Source organism: Phascolarctos cinereus, unplaced genomic scaffold, assembly GCF_003287225.1.
Source record: "Phascolarctos cinereus isolate Bilbo 61053 unplaced genomic scaffold, phaCin_HiC Scaffold_2;HRSCAF=192, whole genome shotgun sequence".
In the NCBI taxonomy this organism is placed as follows: Eukaryota; Metazoa; Chordata; class Mammalia; order Diprotodontia; family Phascolarctidae; genus Phascolarctos; species Phascolarctos cinereus.
Window position 1 is genome coordinate 45,678,137 of NW_027555625.1, and position 26,546 is coordinate 45,704,682.

A 26,546-nucleotide genomic window follows, 5' to 3' on the forward strand; every position below is an offset into this window, starting at 1 on the left:
GGATACAGGTGGAAGGTAAGTGACTTGTCCAGGATCAGACAGTCAGGAAGTAAGCATCAGGGGCAGGATATGAACAGAGATCTTCCTCTATTCCTCCTCCTATTCTTTCTATTGATGCTAGGAACAAATATTTCATCCTTTTTTGTTTTGTTTTGTTTTGGTTGTTTTTTGTTTTTTTCTTTTTGGTGAGGCAATCATGATTAAGTGACTTGTCCAGCATCACACACCTAGTAAGTGTTAAATGTCTGAAGTTGGATTTGAACTCAGGTCCTCCTGACTCCAAGGCTGGAGCTCTATCTACTGCACCACCTAGCTGCCTCTATTTCATCCTTTTTAATTAATATTTTAGTGTAAATCTTATAATGTATAAATTATATAACATATGAAATGCATAGATTTTATAATGTGTTATGTACATGGTATAAATTGTATAAATAAATATTAGAATAGTAATACATAGATATGATTTACTAATAAGTAAATATACATGTGTTAGGGGCACCTGCTCAAAACATTTCACAGATGGGATGTGCCATCAAAAGAGTTTAGAAGCCACTGTAGCATGCCTTATTACTTCTTTTGTATTGTTAATTTAGAGAGAACCTCCCCTAATTATGGAACCAGGCCCTGTTTTATTACAAGGTGTAGTACTCTTTTTAGGTAGGCAGTGAGACAAGAGGGTCAGCTCATCTAGAAGGGGGAGCTGATTCTTTATTTTTGTTCACTAAAGTCCTCTAACTTTATTTAGTAGGAAAATTTTTTGCTTTCATTTTACTTAAAATGTAGTAGTAGTAGTAGTACTAGTAGTAGTAGCTGTCACTCATATAGTGCTTTACATGCCTTGGCTCATTTAATTCACATTTGTCAAAGTGGAATGACCCCTGTTCCCACGGGGGAGCATCGAGATTTCTACATTTTCCAGGTCGGTCTATATTGGTCCTATACTTCCTCATGTCAGTTGTGTCCTTCATGCTGCTTGCTGCCCAGGCTTGAAACCTGGGTTACACTGAGCATTTTCCAGAATGATCAGTTGCATTCAGCATTTCTCAAGTGTGACTGTTAAAAAGGCAAGAAGAAAACAGAAAGTAGCCACAAAAAAAAAAGCTACTTCTCAATTTCCTTCCAATCCCCCAAGCTAGTCCCAATCCCCTCTGCACAGCACCCTCCTTCCTTCTGCACACCAGTCTAGCCCCTGGGTTTTTCCTTCTGCTGTGCTGTCCATAATGAGATATCAGCAGTATGGGTTTATAGGCACCCCAGAGGCTGGAATAAATCTCTTTCTTACTCGGCAGCCATCACTCTTCCATGTCTTGTTGTGATGATCCCAGAAATAACACTGAGTGGCAGCTGTGGTGACTGAGAATCTCAGGAATGTCTGCTTTGGGTCTTTCTTGCTTTCATTCAGCACAGCTGTTATATAGTAGGTACCTGTTCCATGTTGCAGACTTTCTGGAGAAAGCCCCCATGAGTACTTCTCACCTTAGAACGGAGAATAGTATTTGGTTACTTCTTCAGAAACAAATCGTAAGCACAATTACCTTGGCAGCACAAAACAAATTAATGTTAGGACCAGTAAAAGATCCTGGGTCCCACCAAATGCCAGACAAATGAACTGGACTAGAGATGTTACTTAAGAATCATATTTTTAGCAGTGGAAAACATCTTAAGGGCCTTCTAGTTCAGCTCACCCATTTTACAGACCAGGAGACTGGCACAGCCCAAAGTACACCATTGGGACTCAAACGCAGGCTGTCTAACTCCAAGTATAGGACTCTGACTACACATGCTGCTTCTGCTTCCATCTCTACCATCCTATTAATGCAGTTTAGGGGTTCAGGGGTCCTGGGACTCCAAAATCACAACACGCAGTTCCTGTCCAAAAGAATGCGACCCAAGCCTTCTTTCAGCCAAAGACAAGGTTTATTGAAGATGCGCCATATTAGCTAGACTCTTAAGGAATCTGAGCATCTGTGGGCTATTGGCTAGATTGTGAAAATCTGTGTAGCTAGATTATAAGAATCAGAGCCTCTCTTTCTATATTCTTAATTTGTTTTGAGACTAGGTCTCCCTGTCTTGCCCAGGCTGGAAGTACAGCCACTACTCATAGGATAGAAGGATAAATAGTAGTATTATACATTACATATCAATAAATATATATTATATATTATGTATATATATTTATATATTATATAAAGTATTAGATTTGGGTTCAAAACATCAGTTCCGTTAGTACAAGATAAGGGAAGTATGGAGAACCAGATGTTCGTCTGAAAAAGACAGGTTGGAGGACAGTGTTGCTCAAGATGAGTCAGACTGGGGGAATTCTAGGAAGAGGACAGAGAGGGAATTTAGGACCATTTTTCCTCTTAGCCCAGATAATACAGGGAAAAAGATGCAGAAAATTCAGCAATTGCAGGAAAGGAAATGTGAAAGAGCCCTCCATATGTAAGTCTTATAGAAAAAAAATGACTTAAGACTAGCTCATCAGCCTGTTATTCCTAGATGTCCTGTGGTATTCCCACCCTTAGTCTCCCCTGCTTACGCAGCTGGGGATAGCTCTGAAAACCCTCATGGCTACTATAATTGTAGGCACTGCTTGGCAGTGTCCTAAGGGGAACCCTATTCCCAGAGCAAGTTGCAGTACATGAATCAAACCAGCTTCAAGACCTGGAGAAAAAGGAAAGGAGTCAGGTGTGGAAGACAGCCACAGGGCAAGAATGTGGAGGAATGGCAAAGAAGGCAGTAAGAAGGTTGGAGCCTAGAAGCCTGGAAAGGCTGGAGATAAAATAGGCCCAGCTACAGTGGCTGCTCAGAGTGGTGTCCTTGAAGCTATGTTCCAAGTGGTCAGCTTCACCCTTTAAGAGATGTAGTTGTCATCCAATCTTGGTGTTCTGAGAGAAGAGATAATAGGGGTCAAGGGCTGGAGGTAGGGAACAACATCACTAGGTTTTTGGAAGGGAAAGGACTGAGGCTAAGCACATTTTCAGCAATGATACCATAGAAAGTCAACTAAATGAAAAGGCAAAAACTGAGGAGGAGAGAGGAACAAATTTTTTTTTTTTAAAAAGAGCCTTCTTGATGGACAAGTTCTTTGCAGCAAAGGGAATTGTGTAAAAATTCCCTTAGGAAGATGAAGATAATCATAATGTACCAGGCACTGACTGTGCTAAGGGGTAGGGATTCAAAAAGAAGCAAAAGACAGTCCCTGCCCTCAAGGAGCTTACAGTCTAAGGGGGAGACTGCATACAAACAAATAGATACAAAGCAAGCTATATACAGGATAAATGAGAAATAATGGAGGGAAGGTACTGGAATTAAGAAGGGTTTGGGAAGGCTTCCTATAGATGGTGGGATTTTAGTTGGGACTTAAAAGAAGCCAGGGAAGTCAGGAGTTGGAGGGAGCAAGAGCATTGCAGGCACAGGGAACAGCCAAAGAAAATGGTGGGAGCTAATGGAGTGTCTTAGTGGTGGAACAGCCTGGAGTCTAGTGTCACTGGATCAAAGAGGACATGTGGGGAGTAAGATGTAAGAAAACTAGGATGGTAGAAGGGGGCTAGGTTATGAAGGACTTTGATAATAGAGCCAATATTCCAAGGACCCATGAAATGACAATGGAGAAACTCTAAAAATCTCCAAAATGACTCAGAAGAACAATCAGAGAATTAAGTGAAAATACTGAAAACATCAAAGAAATAGAAATAAACTCTTAAGGAAGAAATCAGTAAATCTAGAGACACAATAATGATGTTTCAAGCAAAAACTATGTCCTGAGTAAATTCACTACTGATTCAGCTTGGGCTTGAAAGATAGATTTTAACTTTACTTTCTTCCTTCCTTTTCTCTCTCCCTGGAGATAGTTAAATGCATTGTGGGTCATTTACTCACTTTAAACCCACTTGCTTTCCTCTGGGCTTGAGAGACATTAACCTTTGTCCTAGATGCCTCTTGTTAAGCTCCCAAATGTGATAAACTGTTGATCAACAGAAATCCAGAGCTATGTGTTATATCTTACTTAAAGCTTTCAGATAGAGAGTGGTAGAGAAAACAGAGCATTCCCTGTTTGGAGTCAGAATTGGTGTAGATACAGCATTCGGTGTTCTAAGATTTAAAAGAACATTAAGAGCTGTTTTTCCAGTACTTTGTGAAACCCCTCCTGAGGGGTTTGGGCTCATTCTGTAGTCCATCCTGTAATTTGAGATCCTGTAACTTGAGGGTGTCCTAAAGTCCCTTTCCTTTTATCTTGAAAGACCACAGAACTTCTTATCTTGTAAGACCAAAAGAATTGCTTTTTTTCCCTTCCTTATCCTGTGTCCCCCATCTTTTTTTTTTTTTAAGGCAATTGGGGTCAAGTGACTTGCCCAAGGTCACATAGTTAGTAAGTGTCAAGTGTTTGGTCTGAGGCCAAATTTGAACTCAGGTCCTTCTGACTTCAGTGCCAGTGCTCTATCCACTGCACCACCTAGCTGTACCCCCTGTCCTTCTTATTTTGTTAACTATCTCCCTCATCTTGTGTCATAAAATTCTTCCTTAATCTTCAACCACCACAAAACCCTAAAATTACATCGTCATCCTGAACATCTATAGGCTGTATAGCTTTCTGTCTATATAAGCCTGGTCCTCCCAAATATCAGCATCTCAATTAGCTTTCTTGCTAATGAGACCCACGTTGCTTTCTCATGTAAATAATAGCTCCTATTGGTTACTGAGAATGTCTAAGTGAATTCTTTCACGCTCAAACCGCTCTCCCAAATCTGACCTCAACAAGAAGACTATCGGATCAGTAGAAGCTGACCTGGGTGGGGGCTTAGCGCTATGTGAGGAATTAGAGTAAAGTAGAGATTTGAAATTGAACCGTTACAAGCCTGACAATGAATTTGGAATCCAGATACCCCTAGAAACCACAAGCTGGGAAGCACCCTAGGCTCTGAAAGCAGCAAGGAATAAGCACTTTTTTACTTTCCCTTTTTCCCCAAGGTAGTGACTTTTGTGTATAGTAGAATTTTGAAAAGAGAACTACACCCCACAAAAGGAATATGTAGTGAGTTGCTCATGAAACCTTTGACTCAAAGGGCCGGTTGTATGGGACTCTCCTTATTGGTAGAGATTGCCTATGGGAATGGGGAGGGAGTGGAGGAGTTGGTGGGAGTGGGGAGAGAATAGAGATCCTTGGCTGTTCTGGATCCATTTTTGAGAGAGAAGATGAATGATTCCAACCTCTTTTCAGGTCCACAAAGACTCTCAATGACTCTGGAAAGAAGTTGACATGTAGAGAACCACAGAGTCTCTGCCATGGCGCCCATCTCTAGCCTGCTACACTAGAGACTTCATGGAATTTCCCTTTGGGGAGATCTGAGACTATCTTGGTTGAGCTGATTTATCTCACTCCCAGAGAGAGAGCTGATTCAATCTGTATTGTCTGGCATATATTTTCATGTGCATTCTTTCTCTGATTTCTTTTTTGCTGTTGGCTTGAATAAATGGATTTAGTTGTTATTTGCTATGTGTATTCATTGTGGAATTGGCATTTGGTGGGAAGAGAGTCAAGCCTTGGATAGAGCTTGGGGTCCTCTTTCCCTGTTAAGGAACAGTGATCAGGAGCTGTAGCTTGAACCTAAATGTTATTTCTCTTAGACTAATAATATTTAAGGGAGTAGATAGATACAATTCTAGCCTAGTATCCCCTCTGTCTGAGGAGAGTAGAGAGGCCAGCCTCTGGCTCCAACCTTCCTGACAGGAATCAAAATCTCCCTTGAAAAGATGGGGGGAGGATATGCTAAAGATACCTATTCCTGCCTTCCTTTGAGCTGTATCTAGACAGACCCATGTGGACATATGGCAAAAACTAAACACTTGTCGAGACACTATTAGGAGACATCCTGTTTTCCAGAGCTAAGGCCCAGCAAGCAACATGTGCCCTGAGCTTGCCATAACAACAATCCTTTGCTTTCACCTTCTGGAACTGATGGTCCCTGAGCTTGGACAGGCACCAACAGGCCCAGCTGCGAAGCCCTGCTATGAGCGGACTTTTTGTCACTAGACAACTTTGCCTCACTGTTGTTGTTGTGCCCCACCACTGTTGCTGTATTATTCTGTTTGACTCTTTGTCTAGCCACAAACATATAAATCAAGGTTCAGGCACACTGAGGCAGGTCCTCCCACTAGGGGCAGGGCCCCAGCACATGTGTCTAATCTGCCTCCTTGCTTGTAAACTATTTCCCACATTTTGAAATTAAACTTCTGTTTGATTCCTGACTCTCCTATCTCTAGCCTGCTCTGATCGGCTCCAGCCATCCCCAGGTTAGAGGCTGGGTCAGTCCAGCTAATATAAGCAACATCATTCCACCATACACACTTGGAAAGAGAAAGTCATTGACGTGCTAGGTTCAAAGGAAGTCTGTCAGGATATCAAAAGGAGTAAGAGATAAAGGGAAAGGTTCAGGTCCTCAGACTAGCTTTACAGGATACTTCCCACTATACCTTGTTGCTTCCATTGACAGCTAATGTTCTTGGGAATATTTTTGGGAGTATCTCAAAAAAATAAAGAAAGGCATAGAATGAAAATATAGTCGAGAGGGACATCACAAATTGATGTCAATGAAACACAATAGATGGGGAGGGTGTACATGTAGGAGGAGCAGGGATGACCAAGTGTTACATTCTTTTTGTTTTGTTTTGGGTTTTTTGCCTTTTGGTGAGGCAATTGGGGTTAAGTGACTTGCCCAAGGTCACACAGCTAGTATATGTCAAGTGTCTGAGGCCAGATTTGAACTCAGGTCCTCCTGACTCCAAGTCTGGAGCTCTATCCTAGGTGCTACATTCTTATCTGAGCTTCAAAAGGGGAGGGATAAAGAAAAGCATTGGACCTGTGATTTCATTGGTGTAAAATCCCAAGTGAAAAAAAAAATCCCTCTCCCAGTGCAGATTGGTACTATCTCTCTGACCTATAATTTTTGGAAATTGCCTAGAGCCAGTATGTGTCAGAGGAAGGTTTTGTATCCAAGTCTTCCTAGCTTCTAAGACTGGTGGAAGTCGATGAATATTTACCAAAAAAAAAAATCCAAACCAACAAAATAAGAAATAGAAACCTTAAACAATCCAATCTCTGAAAAAGAAATTGAGCGAGCAACACATGAACTAAAAAGGAGATAAAAACCCTGGACTAGATGAATTTATACGTGAACTATATTACATATTTAGGAAGTAATTAACAATTAGGAAACAAAAAACCCCTAAAATGAAGATAGGAGGCACTCTACCAGTCTCCTTTTATGAGACAAATAGCAGTCCTCATTCAAACTAGGGCGAGACAAGGCAGAGAAAGAGAAGTACAGATCAATGGGTGGCACAGTTAGCAGAGTACTGGGACTAGAGTCAAGAAGACTTGAATTCAATCTGGCTTTGGACATTTACTAACTGTGTGACCCTGGGCAATTCAGTTAATCTCAGTTTCCTCATCTAATTTAATAGGGATAATAATAGCACCCACATCCCAGGGTGGTTGTGAGGATCAAAAGGAGAGTAATTTTAAAGTACCTGGCACAGAATATGCACTACGTAAATGTTAGTTATTTTTCTTAATGAATATTAATGCAGCAAATAAGTCCTTGACAGGAAACTATATCAATACATTCAGAAAATAATTCACTATGTGAAAGTTGGGAATGCAAGATGGCACAACATTAGGGAAATAATTGGCACAATAATATAAACTACAAAATTAATGAAACACATACTTATTTCAAAAGATACAGAACAAGCCTTTGACAAGATGCAACATTCATTTATATTAAAACCCTAAAAAGCATACCCCCATGGAAGAACTCTTCTCCAATATTCTCAAAAGCGTATATGTAAAACCAAGAGCTAACATTGTTTGCAATAAACACTAGAAGTTTTCTCAATGCAAATGGATGAAACAAAGAGGGCTTTCCTCTCCACTACTATTTGATATAATTCTAGAAATGCTTGCTATAGCAGTAAGACAGAATAAAATAAAAAAGTGTAAACACAGGCAAAGAAAAATTGTTCATGTATGCAGATGACATGATAGTCAACTCAGAAAACCCTTATGAATAAGCAAAGAAATTAATTGAGAAGATTAATAGCTTCACCATGGTAATAGAATGCAGCAAAAATCATTAATATTTTTATAAGTAGTAGCAAAAAATAGGAATAAGATACTGTAAGAGAAATCCCATTAAAATAACTAGCAATGCATAAATATCTAGGAGTTCATCTACCACAATGTGCATAAGATTTATTTAAGTGCAACTACAAAATATTCTTTGAAAGGAGACTTTAATTATTGGAGAGATAATCACTTATGGCTAGGCTATGCCAATATAATAAAAATGATAATGCTACCTAAATTAATTTATGGATTTAGTGAAATATCAATGAGTTTCATAGATGGCCTCTGAAGTTCCTTCCAATCCTGAAACTCCTGAACTATAATATAATTGATGGGATTTTACCTTTCTCCCATATCTGTTCCTTTGGGAAGGTGATGTTCAGATGAAAAAGGGTACTATTAGGTTGATACTGGAAGCCAAGGTAGAGTGTGATGGAAAGAGGATCTTCAGGCTCTACCCAGACTATCAGAGATTCCTCTAGGAAAGTGATGTTTATTGTGATCACAAAGCAGTCTGTTCTCATGCTGAAGCTGGTGGGATAGGTTTCTATGCTGCCATCTCTCCAGAGTATTATCTAGAATAAGAAAAGATTCATTGTCCTCAGGATTTGAGGCTGTTCATCAATGCTCTGGAGTCATGTTCAATTGAGTTTATAAAGGTAATAAATAATCTTTACTATGAAGGTAATAAATAATAAATAAACAAACTTCCCACTTCAATATTTATCAGACATCAATGTTAGAAGACTCAAGAATATATTTAGACCTAAGGAGTAAATGCCCCATTATCCAGTAAAACATTTTAGAATGAGAGCTGTTGTATTGGTTGCCCACATAGGTCCCTTCAGGCCCTAATACAAGTACCATATGCCATGAATTAAAAAACAAACAAAAACCAATATGATTTCACACGAAGGAATAGGATTAGGACCTAGAACTGTGATAGACTTTGAGTCTTGAGGTTTTCTCCTCCAGGTCTAAGGCACTACATCTTTTTGTTACAGCCTCCATAGCAAGAATGTAAGTAACAAAACAAGGTAAGTGCCATCCAATTAAAACAATTTCTTTCCTCCATAGCTAAGTGCTTTCATTCTCTTCTATTATTGCCTGGGGCCTGACACTCAATATGTACCTCTGACTCTTCCAACAGGTCTTGGATTTGAAGAGATTTATGATTAGAGGTGAGTAATACATTTCCAATACTTCCAACAATATCCTGCTCATCAAAATGCTTGAAGGGATCGAAAGCCAGCCCAGTAACCTAAAGACAAGGAGAAGACCACTGTTACAACCTCAGTGGAGGGAATATAGTGACAGATATCAGGCATCAGAAGTTAAGAGTAAATGTTGAGGGGATTTATAGTAATATCTTCTGAAATTAAATACAAACATTTCTCTCATTGAAACACAGAAAGGAATGAAAATGAAAATTAATAAAAGATGAGTCACACTATTGCGACTCCCATAATCTTGCCCTTCTGCCTTACCACACACCTGGAGACTCGCCTTTTTGCTGAGTGCTAAACACTATTGATCTCTAGATAAGGATTAGTGATGTGCCTAAAGTTAATTAGGAGACCACAGAAATAAATGCTATCTATTGATATGATCACGTGCCAGGTCAACATTATTCAGATTTTCTCAACTTTTGTACATTTAAATTAGAAGGTCCAGAGCCATAACTAGGGTATCCTTGTATCCAGGGTGAATGCAGTTGAGGAAGGCAACGGTCTTGGACCTCTGATTCCCCTGTTTTAGGAGGTAAGCTTTTGGAAGGCAGGAGGTATGGTGGTAAAGGATAGGCTTGGAAGAGAAGTGGAACCTTGAGGGTGTTAGCCCTGGGTTGGGTCAGTGTGAAGTAAGAGGAAATCAAGCTGAGAAGACCACAAGCATGGCTTTAGATGTTGGCATCCTAGGGTATAATCCCTGACATCCCAACCTAGTTATGGCTCTGAATAGAGGGTTTTTTTTTTTGTTGCTGAATCATTTCAATCGTATCTGACTCCTCTTGACCCCATTTGGGGTTTTCTTGGCAAAGATAGTTTGCCATTTTCTTCTCCAGCTCATTTTGATAGATGAGGAACTGAGGCAGACAGGGTTAGTGACCTGCCCAGGGTCATACAGTTAGTAAGTGTCTGAGGCCAGATTTGGACTCAGGAAAATGAGTCTTCCTGAAAGAGATTTTAGAGGGTAACAAGTTGAAATCATTCAGATCATGCAGAATACAAATAGGTATAGGAACCTGACATGTAATTTCACTGATATGGGAAATTCCTATGATATGGGCGACTCATTCTACCAATACACATTGGCAAGCACTGAGAGGTCAAGCACGATGCCCCAAAGTTACATAGCCAGTGTGTCTGAGGCAGGATTTGAACTCAGGTCTTCATAACTCTGAGGCTGGCCCACTATCCATCTCCTTTTGCCAGCCTGCTTCTCACTGAGCACAGGCCTTCAGTTAAATTCAGAAGCTTGCAGCATATAAGCATCTCTGCTCCTGTACATTTCCACAGGGTTTGCGTGCATAATGTCACCTACTGCTTTGGCCAGCTTATATTTGTAACAATAATGTCACGTTTGCATAGTACTTTACCCTTGGCCATCAGAACAGACGCTTCTGTTCAGGAACAACTTCACACTCACATGAATGTTTACACTTTGGTGTTTACTCAGGAGATTGTCCAAAGCAGAGGCCGATGGGAGGCTTAAACGCATAGACGCTGGGTAGCCAAGAGTATAAGAACTTGAAGATAAAGCTGATGTGTTTTGGCTGAGGGGAAGAAAAAGAAGATGGAATTATGTTTTTCTTCTGAAAACCAGAGCTCTAAAGCGAGCTTTCCCCTTCTTCCCTTCTCCATTGCCTTCGTAGCATCAGAGTAGTAAGAGAAGAGGTCACTATCATTGAAGACTCTGAAGGTTGGCTGGCCAGAATGAGGACCTCCTGTATCTTCCTCAGGGCTATCAAAGATGTTTCTAACATGTCTTCTATCTGCATTTGAAGGAAAATGCCATCTGCCTTGCGTCCCATCCTCCTCCCTACCTCACCCCCAATAGTGCATGATTGAAGTGACAGTGTAGACAGAGGGAAAACCAAGTCTCGAGCAAAGATGAGCAGAAAAAGTACATTTTACTCATGAGACCCCATAGAAAACACCCCCCCACACACGCTGACTAAAGATAGATCAACCAATTCCAAGTAAGAGAGATAATCAAGGAAATGTCTCTTTGTCCTATAGCCAAGGCTGACCCTAGAAATATCATGAGGGAGAATATTTAATTTTCTTTTTTCTTTTTTTGATTTTTAGGCAATTGGGGTTAAGTGACTTGCCCAGGGTCACACAGCTAGTAAGCGTCAAGTGTTTGGTCTGAGGCGGATTTGAACTCAGATTCTCCTGACTCCAGGCTTGGTGCTCTATCCACTGTGCCACCTAGCTGCCCTGAATATTTAATTTTCTAAAAAGAACCATGTTTACGTGTTCTCTAAACTGCTCACGTCCTGGGTATGTGATTTCAGTGGTATTGAGAGGAAAAGTATTGATGAATGGTTGGGGTGTGGGACCCTGGAAGATTTCAGTGTATAGTTTCTATAGCAGTGATTCTCATGGTAGGATTATTCTAAAATCCCAGAAGAAAAATATGATTGGTAGTGAGGTGAGGTGATTGGAATTGGCATTTAGACCCAGTAGCTAAAGATTCTGCTCCCACCTGCATTGAATCCTGTTGGGCCCTAACTATATTCATTCTAGAACCTTCCACATCATAGTTGCTGAGGCAGAGGGTTACAGGAGTCTTCAGACTGAAATGATTCCCACTCCGAGACTGGACCTTCAGCAACTGCTCACTTGGGTGGAGAAGGCGATTGCTTCCATTGGTCTGGAAATATTAAAAAACAAATAAGTACACACACACACACACACACACCCCATCCCTAAACTTTTTTGTAACTGTCTTTTATGTATTTAGTGCTTTTCCTCTGGGGAATACAAGATACTTTAGAAATTCCATGTAGATTTCTTGGGACAAAAATCCCCTGATATTCTAATGGACATAAATAATGTTATAATTTGGTAGGAATATAAAAATCCTATTTAATATTCTTTAATAGGGAAGAGTTCTCATTGTATTTTGTTCAAAAACACTGGTCAACCTTTGTGGGCTAGGAGGATAGAATGTTGAATGTAACAAAAAGAAAGGAATCCAGAGAAAATCATCACTGCTGATTAAGTTGGCAGAGGAAATGAATAGTCCTGAAAACGAGTGGGCTACATGCACATTGGTTTTGTTTTTTACAGGGAAGGGGGAGGGAGAAAATGGACATTTGTTAACTGAAAAAAATTAATTTAATTAAACAAAAAGAAATGATAGGCTAATAAATGGGTTCCTAGGCTAAAAGAAATCATGAAAGGCTTACACAAGATTAGGTAGTAGACTAAAAGAAACAGAATACACTCTCTTTTCTCCTTCCTATTCTTTTTTTTTTTTAATGGGGCTCTCCTGCAGAAGAGTTGATTTAAAATAAAATAGACAAATAATTGTTGAGCACCTATAATGTGGGAAGCGCTAGTAACAATAGTAAACATTTGTATGGTGCCTATGATTTGCCAGGCTCTTTACAAATATCATGACATTTTTTCCTCACAATGATCCTGGGAGGTAGGTGCTATTATTACCCCCATTTTACAGATGAGGAAACTGAGGGTAAGTGATTTGCCCACTGCTAATAAGCGTCTGAGGCTGGATTTTAGCTCAGGTCATCCTGACTCGAGCCCTGGCACGCTATCCGCTGCAGCGCCACCTAGAGGCCCACTATGCTGCTTTTGTTCTCTTATTGTCTAGAGTTGGCCTGGCCCTTCTTAAAACAGGAAGACCTAAGTTCAGATCCTATCTCTGCTCCATATTGGTCCTGGGTAAATCATTTAATTTTACTGCCCTAAGCAACTATTCCTTCCTTCTTTCCTTCTTTCCTTCCTTCCTTTCTTCCCTCCCTCCTTCCCTTCCTCCCTCCCTTCTCTCTCTCTCTGTCTCTCTCTGTCTCTCTCTCTTCCTCCCTTTCTTCCTTCACTGGATTTCCCCATCTCACTCAAGCTGGAAGTGCAGCAACCACTCATGGTCTCAATCCCACTAATAATAACAGCTAATATTTATATATAGTGACTTAAGGTTTTCAAAATGAGAATGAAGGGGACCTAGCAGTACCAGATACTAAACTATTCTACATAATTACAGATCAGTTTGGTATTGATTAAGAAATAGGTTGATCAGTGGAACAGATATACTGTAAATATATATTCTTTATATTGTATACAATATACAAAAACAGATGAGGTCAGTAGTCTAGTATTTGATAAACACAGAGATCCCAGTTATTGGGGTAAGAACTCACTATTTGACAGAATCTATTGGGAACACTGGAGAGTACTCAGAGAGAAACTAAATGTAAGTCAGCATCTCATATCATATACCAACATAAGCTCCAAATGAGACATGACTTAGACATAAAGGGTGACACCATCAACAAACCAGAGGAGCAAGAAGAAATTTTCTGTCAGATTTATAGATAGGGAAAGACTTCATGACCAAAAAACAGATAGAGAGAAACAGAGGAGATAAAATGGACATTTTTTATCACATAAAATTAAAAAGTTTTTGTGCAAACAAAACCAATTCAGATAAAATTAGAAGATAAGCAGGTAAATGGGAAAAATCTTTATAGCAATTTTCTCTGATAAAGGTCTCATTTATAAGAAACACAGAGAACTGGTTCAAATTTATTAGAATAAAAGCCATTCCCATAAATGGTCAAAGGATAGGAATAGTTTTCAGAGGAAGAAATACAAGTATAAATAGTCGTAGTAAAAATGCTCTAAATTACTGATGATTAGATAAATAATTAGACATTATTGTAAAAACAAACAATTTTGAGAGACTTTGAAGTCCAGTTAACATAATGACAAATCATGATTCCATAGGGCTCATTAGAAGATATGGTGCAGATGGAGACTTATATATGGCTAATGAAGCCATTTGTTTTGCTTGAAGAAATATATTTGCAACAGGAGTTGTTCTATTTTTCTTTTGTTCTCAGTGTATATATGTGTGGGAGGGGGTTGAAATGGGAGGGAGATGGAAGCGAAGGCAGATTTTCATTCATTGAAAAAAATAAAATAAAATTTACTTTAAAATAGACAAACATTTTAAAAATGAAGTAATGGCTACTCATTGGCAAATTTAATCTAGATCAAGTAGAGGAAATGCTTTGATAGAGCTAAATTCAGCTTTGACTACTAAAGATGGCCTTATTCTTCAATATTTCCCTTCAGTAATTCCATGGATCTGTGCTTTCCTCCACGCAGTCCTCTTTCCACAATCCCCACTTTCTTTTCCTGCCCTTTGAAATTTGTTTAATTGGTCTTTCCCTTCACCAATTAACAACAACAAGAAAAACCAACTGCTTTTTTTAAAGGCGCTCCCTGTCTGCAGAGCACTGTGTGAGGCTCTGGGAGAGAAACAAAGCTTTGACTGAAAGGCCGACTCTCACTTTTTCTTATTCTCCTCTCTCCCTTTCTTTTCCTTCCTTTTTGACTTTAATCTATCCCTTGACCCCTTCAATTCATTCTCATACCTGGAATGTCTTGGAAAACTGGGAAGCAAGCTGTTTCAGCTGCTGGAGGATCTCACAAGCTCTCTGCGGCTTTTGGACCAACTGAAAATCATGAATGGATCTGTTAAAGTTTCTCATTGCTTCACTGAAGACCTGCTGGGAAAAGATCAAGTATTTAAGGGCCTATTATGTACCAGGGACTGCGCTAAGTGCTTAACAAATTTCCCATTTGGATCCTCACAACCATCCTGGGAGGGAGGTAGTATTAGTATTTTACAGTTAGGGAAACTGAGGCAAACAGCAGTTAAAGTGACTTGCCTAGGGTCACACAGCTAATAAGTATCTGAGGCCAGATTTGAACTCAGGTCTTCTTGACTTCAGACCTGGCACTTTATCCACTGTGCCACCTCTCCAGGAATAAAGGACCTTGCTAGAGATGGCCTACTTCCACAGCACATACAAACTATTGCATTTCAGTAATTGATGGAATGGTGATATTCTTGTTAGTATCATTCACTGTCTGCTGTAATTTGTAGCCATGCCAAATATTCTTATCTTTTTCAAATTACTATTTACATATCTCTATCTCAGGAGATAGAGAGATGGCAACAGAACACAGAAGAAAGGAAAAAGAAATATCTAGATAAAGCATAAAGGACCTTCTCCCCCTTCAGCACTGGCATTCTTGGGAGCAAATGGTTAACAGACATAAAGTTGACTAAGAGGACAGGGAAAATGGTGAAATAACGCATACTGACATGCAGTTCTGGGGTTCACTTTCCTTCAGTTTACCATTCAGGGGGACTTTTTGGTTGCCATGATTCCAGTGGGGAACAGACAGTTACAGCAATTGGATAAAGGCTTCTTGTTCACCATATGAGTGACTGGCAGTTGATTTTGAGGACTGAGATTGCAGGGCAGTGCTGGCCACAAGCAGCTGCAGCCCATGTATCTCATCTGCCTGTAACTAGGACTGGAGGAAGAAGGTCAGCAGTGACCCAGACCCTGGATCAGAGACAAGGACTGGTGCATGAGGAAGAGAAAAGGTCCCAGGGACCCAAGACTTGGCTCTAATGAATTTGGGGGTATCAGTAAGACTGAGGTTGGAAAGCTCCTCCTTCGTGATTGCCCTCCCTTCTTTTATTTATACACTGTGGCCTGCAGCTGGAGTCCCAAATATACAGCCCTCCTCTCTTTTCCCCCTTCCATGATTTTAGGTATTCTTTGGATATAATAAGAATAAGGAGGAGGAATTTGGGAACTTAACATTTTCCTTTTCAATGCCTTCAATAAAGGATGCAATCATAGTATATTAAGCACCTGTGTCCTGTGAATGGGATGGGGTGTTGTCCCAGATGTGAGATGAGGGATAATGTTTTGAACAATAGTTCATATTATCCTTTACCTAAATTCTGCTTCGATTTAATCCCCTCATGCCAGCAGTTTGTACCCACATCATTATGGCTGGGAAGCAGCCTACTCCTTTGCAGGCTATGCGCCTTCTGGTGGCCAGAAGAGATACTACAGCCTTTGGGGAAATGATTCTTCGCCCCTTCATTGGTGGCTCCCAGAGGGCCCCTCTGGTAAGTAAATGCACTGCTGTCCTCTACACGAGATACCTGGCATTGTGACAGACTTACACGATTAAGGCAGAACACGAGACATTTTGGACTGCTTATGCAATTGCAGCACCTCAAGCGTCACATGGAGCATACACCATCCAAAAGTGGCACGCTTCAATATTGAACTCCTAGAAGCTTTTTTTTTTAAAAGATGACTACCTTTAAGTATTTCTTTCCCAGAGGTGAAATAAAAGCAAAGTACAACAGAAATGTACAATGACTGACCCAAGGTTTATGTGAGTATGTGTGTTCACTTTCAAAAGTGAAACTGGGAATTTAAAGAAAAAATCCTTTATATTTGGGGAACACATATTATTCTTTAAGTCTGTTAGACTTGGTCTAACTTTTTCAGGAAAAAGTTCCTAAGAGTTGATGTTCAAGGGATGAGTGCCTAAATTCCAAACGACAGTTGGCAGGAGGCAGGAAGACTATGGGAAAACATTGAGAAAATGGGGCACGGCTTCAAAACTCAGAGACTGGCTTTAGGGGGCCACCTCCAGTTGTCTGATCTATATTTCATCACTGGGCTCAGATGGCTCTGGAAGAGAAGGTGAGGCTGGTGACTTTGCACAGCTCTGCCTCACTGTAATCCAATTCACTCGCGTGTCATGGCATCACCTCCCTGATGTCATGGTCTTCTTCGAGAACAAAGGACAAAAAAACCCAACAACAATGATTGGCTTTAAATTGGAAATCTGACCTTACAGCAAACCCCGTTTCCCCTGTCTTTAATTGGAGAAGAATATTTTCTTTTTTAGAATATGATTTTAGCATACACATAAGAAATAACCAAATGAATGCCAAATTCAAGCTATTTTAAATTCTCTTCCTTTCTTTGTCAATGTACACATACACTTTTAGATACTGATAATCAGTGCTTACAAACAATTTTGTTTTCTGCTTTTTTCATGTAGCATTATTTGACTCCCACCTTCTTCGTATCAAAATCATCAACCTACTTATTATTTAAATTTTTGGTTGTTAGGTTGTTTTTCAGTTGTGTCTGACTCTTCATGAGCCCATTTGGGGTTTTCTTAAAAGATACTGGAGTGGTTTGCTTCTCCAGCTCATTTTACAGGTGAGAAAATTGAGGCAAACAGGGTGAAGAGACTTTCCCAGAATCACACAGCTATTAAGTATCTGAGGCCAGATTTGAACTCAGGAAGATGAGTCTTCCTGACTCTAGGGCCGGAGCTCTATCCACTATTCCACCTATCTGCCCCATACCTCTGTCAAAGTCCATCATCTCACTGCATGACTATATCAGTTTTTTAGCCTTTCCCTTATTGGGGGCACATAAGGAGTGTTTCCAATTTTTCACTACCATCAATAGTATAGCTATGAGCATCTTTGTAAACAATTACTTTTTTGGGGGGAATTATTTCCTTGGTATAGTCTCCCAAAATGGAATTATTATTTCAAAGTGTCTGATCAGTTTTATAATACTTCTTATATATTTCCAGATTACTCTGCTAAAAAGGACACTGATTTTCAGAATTTCCTATTTATTTCCTCACAGCTCTTCTAACACTGAGTTTTACGATTTTATTTATTTTTTTGCTAGTTTAATAGGTGTATGGCATACCTTAAAATTGTTTTAATTTTTATTTCTGTAGTTAGTAGTAAGGCATACATTTTCATATGTAATTATCAGTAACATTTTTTCAGTTACTTATAGGTAAGATAGATATTTTAATAGTAAGACTTTACAAGACATGTGTCATATTTTCCTTGTCTTATTGCTTTCCTTTTAATATTTGTTTTATTAAATTTTATGCGCTGTCCTATCTTGCCTACTTCATCCTGGAGCATCCATCAGTCTCTGTGACCTTTTCACTCTAAAATAAGGGTGAAAGGTGATTGAGACATTACAGAATTAATTTTCATGAATATTTTTAGTAAGAGGAATGGGACCTTTGCCAACAATGGACAAGGTAATGTCCTACTTGGAGATGAAGGGACAAGAACTCTCCAATCTACCATCCCAAGGATATTAGCAAAATACTGAGAGTGTTCTTTCCTCAGTTTCACAGAATAACACAGGGGCTAATAGTAATGACTGATATTTATAAAGCACTTTTGGCTACATGAGGCACTTTACTCACAATAAACCTTTAAGTTGTGAATTATTATTATTATTATTCCCATTTCTCAGATGAAGAAAATGGAGCATAGAGATGTGCTTTGCCCAGGTCGACATTTGCCATCAAATGGCAGATGTCATGGAGAGGAATCAAACCCTGGAGTTTAGTTCTCTTTCCACTAAACTTTATTTCCTCTCTACTTTAATTGACCTTTTGTACCTGATAAGATATATTCTGAAATAATACTGGATCAGTTGTGAAGATATGCAGGTAGGGTGATTCTTTTGGGACTGCAGGTACTTCCAACCCAGGCTTTTCAGACAGAGCCTTGCTAAATTTCGTCGTCATTGGGAGAGGCTGCTGCCTGGCAGGCGGGGATATTTCCAGTAGAATCTGCTCTGAGGTCTGGGCCATTCCTGAAGAAACCAGGATATTGGTGGACATTTCTTGGCACAGTATTGTTGGCTAGAAGATATAATGAAAATGACAATAAATGAAAGGATCTGCTTTTGCAGATAGTTATAGAAATGAGAGATTCTACTTTATTCTCTCCTCCTTTTTTGCTTTACCAGAAATAAGGTCTTTGCAGTCAACACCAGCTGAGAGGCAGTGTGGTGTAACAGAGAGCGTGTTGCACTTGTAATTAGGAAGTCCTGGATACATATCTCACCTTTGACACTTACTAGCTGTGTGACCATGGGCCAATTATTTCCCCTCTCTGGGACTCAGTTTCTTTGTCTGTAAAATGAGGGGGTTGGATACAATTAACTCTAAGGTTTAAATCTATGATCCGATGATACAGTGTACTTGGATATTCATACAGTGTACTTGGATATTCTAGGTAGGAAGTAAAGAAAAAAGTATTAAGAAACTCTGAAAAAAGGATTTTATTCCAATGGAGTTACAAAGAATAATCAAGAACTAAGGTTGTTTTGGGCATAGAATCAGAGCCCAGAATTGTATAGCTTGGATGTATAACTGGGGTCTGGCATGTGTGCAGGCCCCATCTGCTTGCTTGGAACTTCCCTACATGGAGGTGCCTGTTTCTGGGAGAGGGATGATGACATGTGAGCCAAGTGCCTTGGAGAGACATGCATAGACATTCTGGAACTGGTTCTGGTCTGCTAAACATGAGGAAGCCACTTTGGTTGTGGGGGCATTCAAAACTGGCTTCTGCCATCTCTCTTGCTCAGTCCATATTTGGTGACTTCTTTGTTCAGTGCATCCAATGAGACATCATGCTGTAAAGATAGAGTCTCTGGACCCTCTCTCCTCTAGGGGCATATGGCTCTAAGAAATGAGCTTTGGTCCTTAGCCTTTGGTTGTATACTTTTTCCATATAGGTGAAGGAGATTGGAGCCTCTGACCTTGTGAGTTTGAAAGGTCAGGAGGGCATTTTGGCATTCCAGTGTCAGGAGACGAGTTCCATGGCCAGTGAATTATAGAAGCCCTAAGGAGCAAGGAGTGACTTCTTTGGGAATGATCTTTGGGATCCCAGCTCAGTGGTGACTGAGACAAGGACTCATCTAGTAGAGATGCTGCTATTGAATGTGAGCTTGGTGGGACCTATGTTATATAGGAGCTGTGCTAAGAGTGAGCCTAACTGTGATGACTAATGATGACTAACGTTGATAGACTCAGCCCTTCTCAGCAATGCAAGGATCTAAGACATGGAAAATGCTAGCCACATCCAAAGAAAGAACTATGGAGTTTGAATGTAGATCGAAGCATACTATTTGCTATTTTTTCTTCTGTTTTGTTTTGTTTCTTCTTTCTTTTTTTGTTCCTCTTATTGGTTCTAATTCTTCTTTACAACATGACTAAAGTGAAAATATGTTTAATAGGAATGCCCATATCAGATTGAGTGCTGTCTTGGGGAGGGAGGTGGGGAGGGAAGGGGAGAAAAATGTAAAACTCAAAAGCTTATGGAAGTGATTGTTGATAAATTAAAATAAATTAATTTTCAAAACCATAAAAAAAGAGTGAGCCTACTCTCATTCAGATCCCATAGTGGGGGAGAATGTGCCCTTGAGATGTTGAGGAGAAGGGTGGGAGCAAATGTTTGTACATTTGTTCTTTCTGTATCTTTGAAGTAAGTATCTCTTTGTAGAAGCCAATTGATGAAAAGTGGTTAGATGGGACTAAGTGCTAGGAACTGGTACTTAACAATGGGGGAGGCAGGGTGGAACATATCCAGTGGGATCTCAAGCTAAGCACATTAGAAAAGAGAAAACTCTTAGGGTTACTTCTTGGAAATCCAAAGGGCAGATGTAGCAGGCCTGGCCAGTAGGTCAAGGAGTATCTTGATACAGAAGTGACAGAATCACAGAGTTTGGAAGGGATCTCATATGTCATCTGGTTCAATCCATGCCTGAACAGGAATCTCCTCCATGATATCCCTGGTCCACTTTTTGTGGAAAGGGAAACGTAAATTCAGAGAAGTGATTTTTTCCTAAGGTCACACAATAAATTAGTGGCAAATCCAAGATAAAAATTATTGTCTCCTAACTCTTGCCAAATATTCTTTCCAAGAATGAATGCATGCCTGAATGAATGAATGAATCTCATATGAAATTCAGAAAGAATTAATTTGGCAAGAGATATATTGGTTGTGTGATAACCTCTCAGTGTCCTACAGTCTCTAAGACCATACAAAGACTAATGCTAATCTGCATCTTTGTAAGAGGTTTCCATACACCTGTGAAATTATAGGTCCAAAACAAAGAAAAGAAAAAAAAAGAGTGGTAAGAATGGGGTGGTTCAGCACCTACACTATGAAGAGATAGTTCCCATGCTGGCTGGTTGTTTAATACCCTGAATAGAGAAAGTCAAAACCTTTCTTTATCCTCTTTTAGCCTTTCACTTTATTCATTTGCACAGGGTTCACCTAGAGCCAATTGTAAGGAATTTTGTTTGGAAACCGCAGCGTCCACGTTCAACTCAATAAATTGTTGTTGGGTGCCCACCACATGCAAGGAAGTGTGGTAGGCGGTGAAGGGATAGGCAGCTTTCCTCGACATACTTTATTTGAGAAACATGAAACAGCTGTTGCCAACTGTATCTTGCAAAAACTATAATTGCTACACATATAGACATAACAGTAAGGGCATGAAGTAATTTACTATCTTTGGTGGAGTGTCTTTAAAAATGAAAATGATTATCTCCTCGCATAATGTTTTGACTTGGAAAGCCAAAGGGATTCACTCCATGAAGAAGATTAAGAACCCCTGCTAGGAGCCCAGAAGACCTAGTTTCAAGTTCAGACTCTGACACTTGTGGGCTCTTTTATTCTGGTCAAGTCCCTCAACCACTCAGTACTGTAGGAAATTCTGGAAGTCTATAAATTATGGAAAAGCTTTTCATCTGGAATGTCTCTATACCAATGAAATCATAGACCCAGTCCCTATCTCTATTCTTAAGCCTTCTTCACAGGCAGAATATGATTGTGGGATAATACAGGATATAGTCATATCCATATAGAATAAAATATAGCTATGCCAGCACAATTAGAGCAGGATTAATCTTCATAAGAGACAGACTGGTGTCATTCCAGAGCAGGTGCTAGGAGCATAAACCACTTACTTGATAAACGTCAATGATCCCATGACATCTGGATGAAAGATAATGATCTGTTAGAGGAAGGAAAAAGAGGCAAGAATTCAAGAAGTCAAGGCGGTGGAAAGAAAAGTCCAGTGTTTTCTTTGAAAACATCTAATATGGGATCAAAATCACCTGATTTAAGAACCTGAAACTATTGGTTCCCTGCTGGCTGTCAAGCTAATCATAAAATCAACACAGTATGAATATTGTCATGAAATCATTAACTATATTAATTATCTATCATAGGTAAAAAGGATCATTTAAAGGAAATGTTTTTTATTTTACAGGTAGAGAGAGCTAGATAATGCTGGTTATGTGGCATAGTGGAAAGAGTGCTAAGCCTAGAGTCAGAGAGACCTGCATTCAAATCTTGCCTCCAACACCTACTAGCTATGTGACCCAGGGCAAGTCACTTAACCATTGACTGCCTCAGTTTCCTCATCTGCAGAATAGGATCATTAATAATAGCATCTACTTCAAAGGGTTGTTGTAAGGATAACATGAAATAACATTTTTAAAGAGCTTGCAAACTTTGGAATACTGTATAAGTACTAGCTTATATAGCTTACTAGGTTCCTTTATAAGACAGCCTCTATTCCCTGCCAACGTGACATAGCCTTTGTCTGCTTTGGCTTCTGCAACTGTTAAAATGTGGAATACAACAACATCTACCTCACAGGGTCGTTGAGATGATCAGTGTGATAATATTTGTAAAGCCCTTAGCACTGTGCCTGGCACACGGGAAGCATTTAATAAATTCTTGTCACCCTCCCCCTTTTCCTTATATAATTTTATCTACATGGAAATATAACTAAAAACTATCAGCCTACAAAAAAAAGTCTGTGGGCTTACACATTTTTTGCTTTCTCATCCCTTATTTCCTAGCAGGATGGCAATGTCCTCTAGGAAGGTTATGAAGAGAAAATCAAAGGACTGTATGAGTACAGTAAGTAATATGCAAAGTGTTATTAATATTTTCCCTGATGTTTAGCTCAGGTCCGATTTCTTTTGGGTCATGGGCTTCTGAGTCTGTCTTAATGCTTATGACTATAGAAACACTTTACTTTGCCCTTCTTATCTGGGTACTTCAATTGAGATGACTAGAATTGTTGCTGAGGTTTGGAGCTATGCATTTCGTGTGACCAGAGTGAGTTTCAAGATAACACTTTTTGCTAGACTCATATATGAAGTAGGGAAAGATTAAATGATAGAAGCATATTTCTCCTATTACTTGAACTGATTCCAGCAATGTGAAGGAAAAAAGCAATTTCATTTCCACTCTTTAAAAATGAGATAATCACTGCCATACCCTAGGGCTGAACTATTCATCCAGCAATGACAATGTAAGAGAGTTATGCATTACTGTAGAAATTTCTGTGTAAATTCTGATATCTGGCATGCTACAGGGAGGAAAGATTGGTTATGTAGGAAAAAACCAGTAGCTGAGACAATTTCATGTCTCATCTTAGAGATTTCCCACTTTTTTTTCCTTGATCGTTGGGTTAACTGGGGCATCTTTTCCATCACTTTCATGGTGGTTATGTGCAATGTCCTGAAAGGCATCTATTTGGAGTCCAAAGTAGAAAACAGACTGTAATATCAATAGCTCTTGCTGTGAGAAAGTCTATGAAAAATCATGGTTTTCACTAAAATGATAATAGGGAAAAACACAAACAACAATTTTTATTCTGGCTATCAAAGAACAATAACCTAAGAATGCAGAAGAAACTCATCTGATGTTGCCCAAAGCCTCACCTTACATCAGGATCACATCATATTAGAAAGGGCAGGAAAAAGAGAAGCAAATGGTAGTCACACAATAGTAAGAGAAGATGTTGGAGACAATTTATATTTAGGGACAAACACCTATAAAAAAAGCCCTCTAGGAAAAATCGATGTTGAACTATAACATGCTAGATTTTATGATGTTTTGCCTTTAAATTTTTCCTAACGGGGCAGCTTGGTGGTGCAATAGAGCTCCGGCCCTGGAGTCAGGAGGACCTGAGTTCAAATTTGACCTCAGACACTTGACACTAGCTGATAGACCCTGAGCAAGTCACTTAACCCCATTGTCTAAGTGCCCCCCCAAAATTCTTCCTAACTTCAGATACCTTTGCCATTTTGTGTTAAACCAATAGTTATTGTCACAACAATAAAACTTCCATCAAAAATTTCTGTTACTTCACTTAGAACTTTGTAAAAATAAAATTCTCCCATATATATGTATATATACCCAGGTGGTTTCACATGTGTATATACACACTGATCTCACCATATAGACATATGTGTATGTATGTACATGTGTGTGTATATATATATATGTTTATATTTGTGTGTAGCCTTAAGTGTTAAGGTCCCAGTTTTTAAATTAGAATGGATAAGCGCTAAAATGATGAAATCACAAGTCAGGCCCTGTGTGTGTTTATGTGTGTTTTTGTGTGTGTATCTATAGATAACTTCTAAGCCTCTGTGTGTATGTGTATACACGCACAGAATAAAATAAATTTTCCTACTCCATAATTATTATGTAATACTAAATGTAAATGTATTTGAACCCAGGAAGAATTTAAAGGCAAAATATATTACAAATCCTAGCATGTTACAGATCAATGGTGATTTTTCACAGAGAGGATTTCTCATGTTATTTGCCCCTATCACCGTTTCCATTTGATGGAGTCTGATTACCATTGGCTTCTCTTCTGTCCATTCACATAGTCATACCTAGGAGATCTTAATACAGGGTATTGTGGCTTCAGGCAACATCAGAGGAATTTCTTTAGCATTAAAAGGTTATTGTTGCAATCTGCACAGATTGTGGCAATACCTAGGGATTTCTGCCAAGAACGGAGAACAAGGCTAGAGCAGCTATGGTCTTTGTTGTTTTGTTTTTTAAACTGATGCCTCTCAAAAAAGAAAAACTGATGCTTCACAGTCATTTCCAGATATAACTCCCTTCTGGCAAAGAAAAATATTTGAGTAAAAGCAATTGACAAAGCAACTTCACAACTGACACCTGCAACATTCCATATCCATGGTGCCCCATCTCTCCACTCAGAGGATGTGTATTTCATCTTCTCTCCTCTAGAATCAAGGTTGTGCATTGTAATTAATCTGACTTTAGATGCCCTTAAACACTGTTTTCATTTTCATTATTGTAGTCATTGTGTATATTTTTCTTTTGATTGTGTTTTTCACTCTGTGTCACTTCACATGTCTTCCTGTGTTTTCCTGAATTTCTCGTATTCATCATATGTTAATGTGCGGTATTATTCCATATTCAGACACAACCATTTTTCCATTCAGTCCACCAACTAATGACCACCCATTTTGTTTCCACCTTTTTTGCTGCCACAAAGAAGGCTGTTATGAGTACTTTGAACATATATGGACCATTCTTTCTGTCTTTATTGCCTCAGTGGGATGAGCTCTGGATCAAAGAGTATGAAGAATTTATTGACCTTTATTATGAAATAAAATGAGATAATACATGTAAGGTCCTTTATAAAGTTAAAGCACTATATAAATTCTAGCTGTTATTATTATTACCAATTATACTGTCTAAAGAGGACTTTCTCCTTGTTAAGGCCAATCTCTCTCCTTGTGTCCTTCATCAAATCCCCTTGCATCGTCTCTGCGAGATTTCCCTATTGATCATGCCATCTCTCTGATCTTTAACCTCTTTTTATTCAATGGTTCTTCTTCTGATGCCTACAAACAATCCTATATTTCTCTTGTCCTAAAACAAAACCAAACCCAACCCATTTCATGTGACCCTACCATCTCCTCATGCAACTATCCCATATCTCTTATCCATTTCATAGTTAAACTCAGAAAGACCCATCTATACTCCTTGCTTCTACCTCATCATTATCCATTCGTTTCTCAGTCTTTTGCAATACGGGTGCTAAGCCCATCACTCTACTGAAATAACCTTTTCCAAGAATGTCAATGTTTTCTTAATTGCTAAATTTGATATATTTTTTTTACAATACTCATTCATTTTGATCTCTCCATAATTTTTGACACTATTGAACCCTGCCTCCTAGATGCTTTTTCCTTTCTAATTGTTGACACTGCTCTTTCCAGTTTCTCCTCTTACCTGTCTGAATGTTCCTCATTCTCCCTTATGGGATTCATAATCCATGTCCCATCTCTTGTTTGTAAGTATAGGTTATGCCTCTGTCTTGGACCTTCTTCTCTTCCATCTCTACACTCTTGGCATCCCATTAGCTCCCAGGATTTTAATGACCCTCACTGCTGCTAACTTCTGATTCATATATCCATCCCTCATCTCTCTGCTGAGGTCTCCTATCTCCAACTGCCTCTGGACTCTTCACCTAGACAGCCAGTAAACATCTCAAACTCAATATATACCAAGTGGAACGCATTATGTTCTTCCCTGAAACTCATCCCTTCTTCTAACCGCTGCTGAGGGTAGTTACCCAGGTGAGTAACCTCAGGACTACCCTCCATTTTCATACTCCCTCGACTTCCATATCTAATTA

The 26,546-nt window shown here is 39.3% G+C and overlaps 1 protein-coding gene across 1 annotated transcript in view; it reads right to left on the bottom strand.

Annotated features, from left to right (window-relative positions):
- PKD1L3 (polycystin 1 like 3, transient receptor potential channel interacting) overlaps positions 1 to 26,546 on the bottom strand; it is a 65,186-nt gene that overhangs the window by 32,960 nt on the left and 5,680 nt on the right. The window contains 10 exon segments of the mRNA XM_078149124.1: positions 1,286 to 1,479; positions 8,475 to 8,706; positions 9,264 to 9,392; positions 10,778 to 10,904; positions 10,996 to 11,123; positions 14,757 to 14,888; positions 18,742 to 18,906; positions 22,024 to 22,070; positions 23,478 to 23,538; positions 23,540 to 23,604. Of these exon segments, the coding sequence (XP_078005250.1) occupies positions 1,286 to 1,479; positions 8,475 to 8,706; positions 9,264 to 9,392; positions 10,778 to 10,904; positions 10,996 to 11,123; positions 14,757 to 14,888; positions 18,742 to 18,906; positions 22,024 to 22,070; positions 23,478 to 23,538; positions 23,540 to 23,604 (1,280 nt within the window).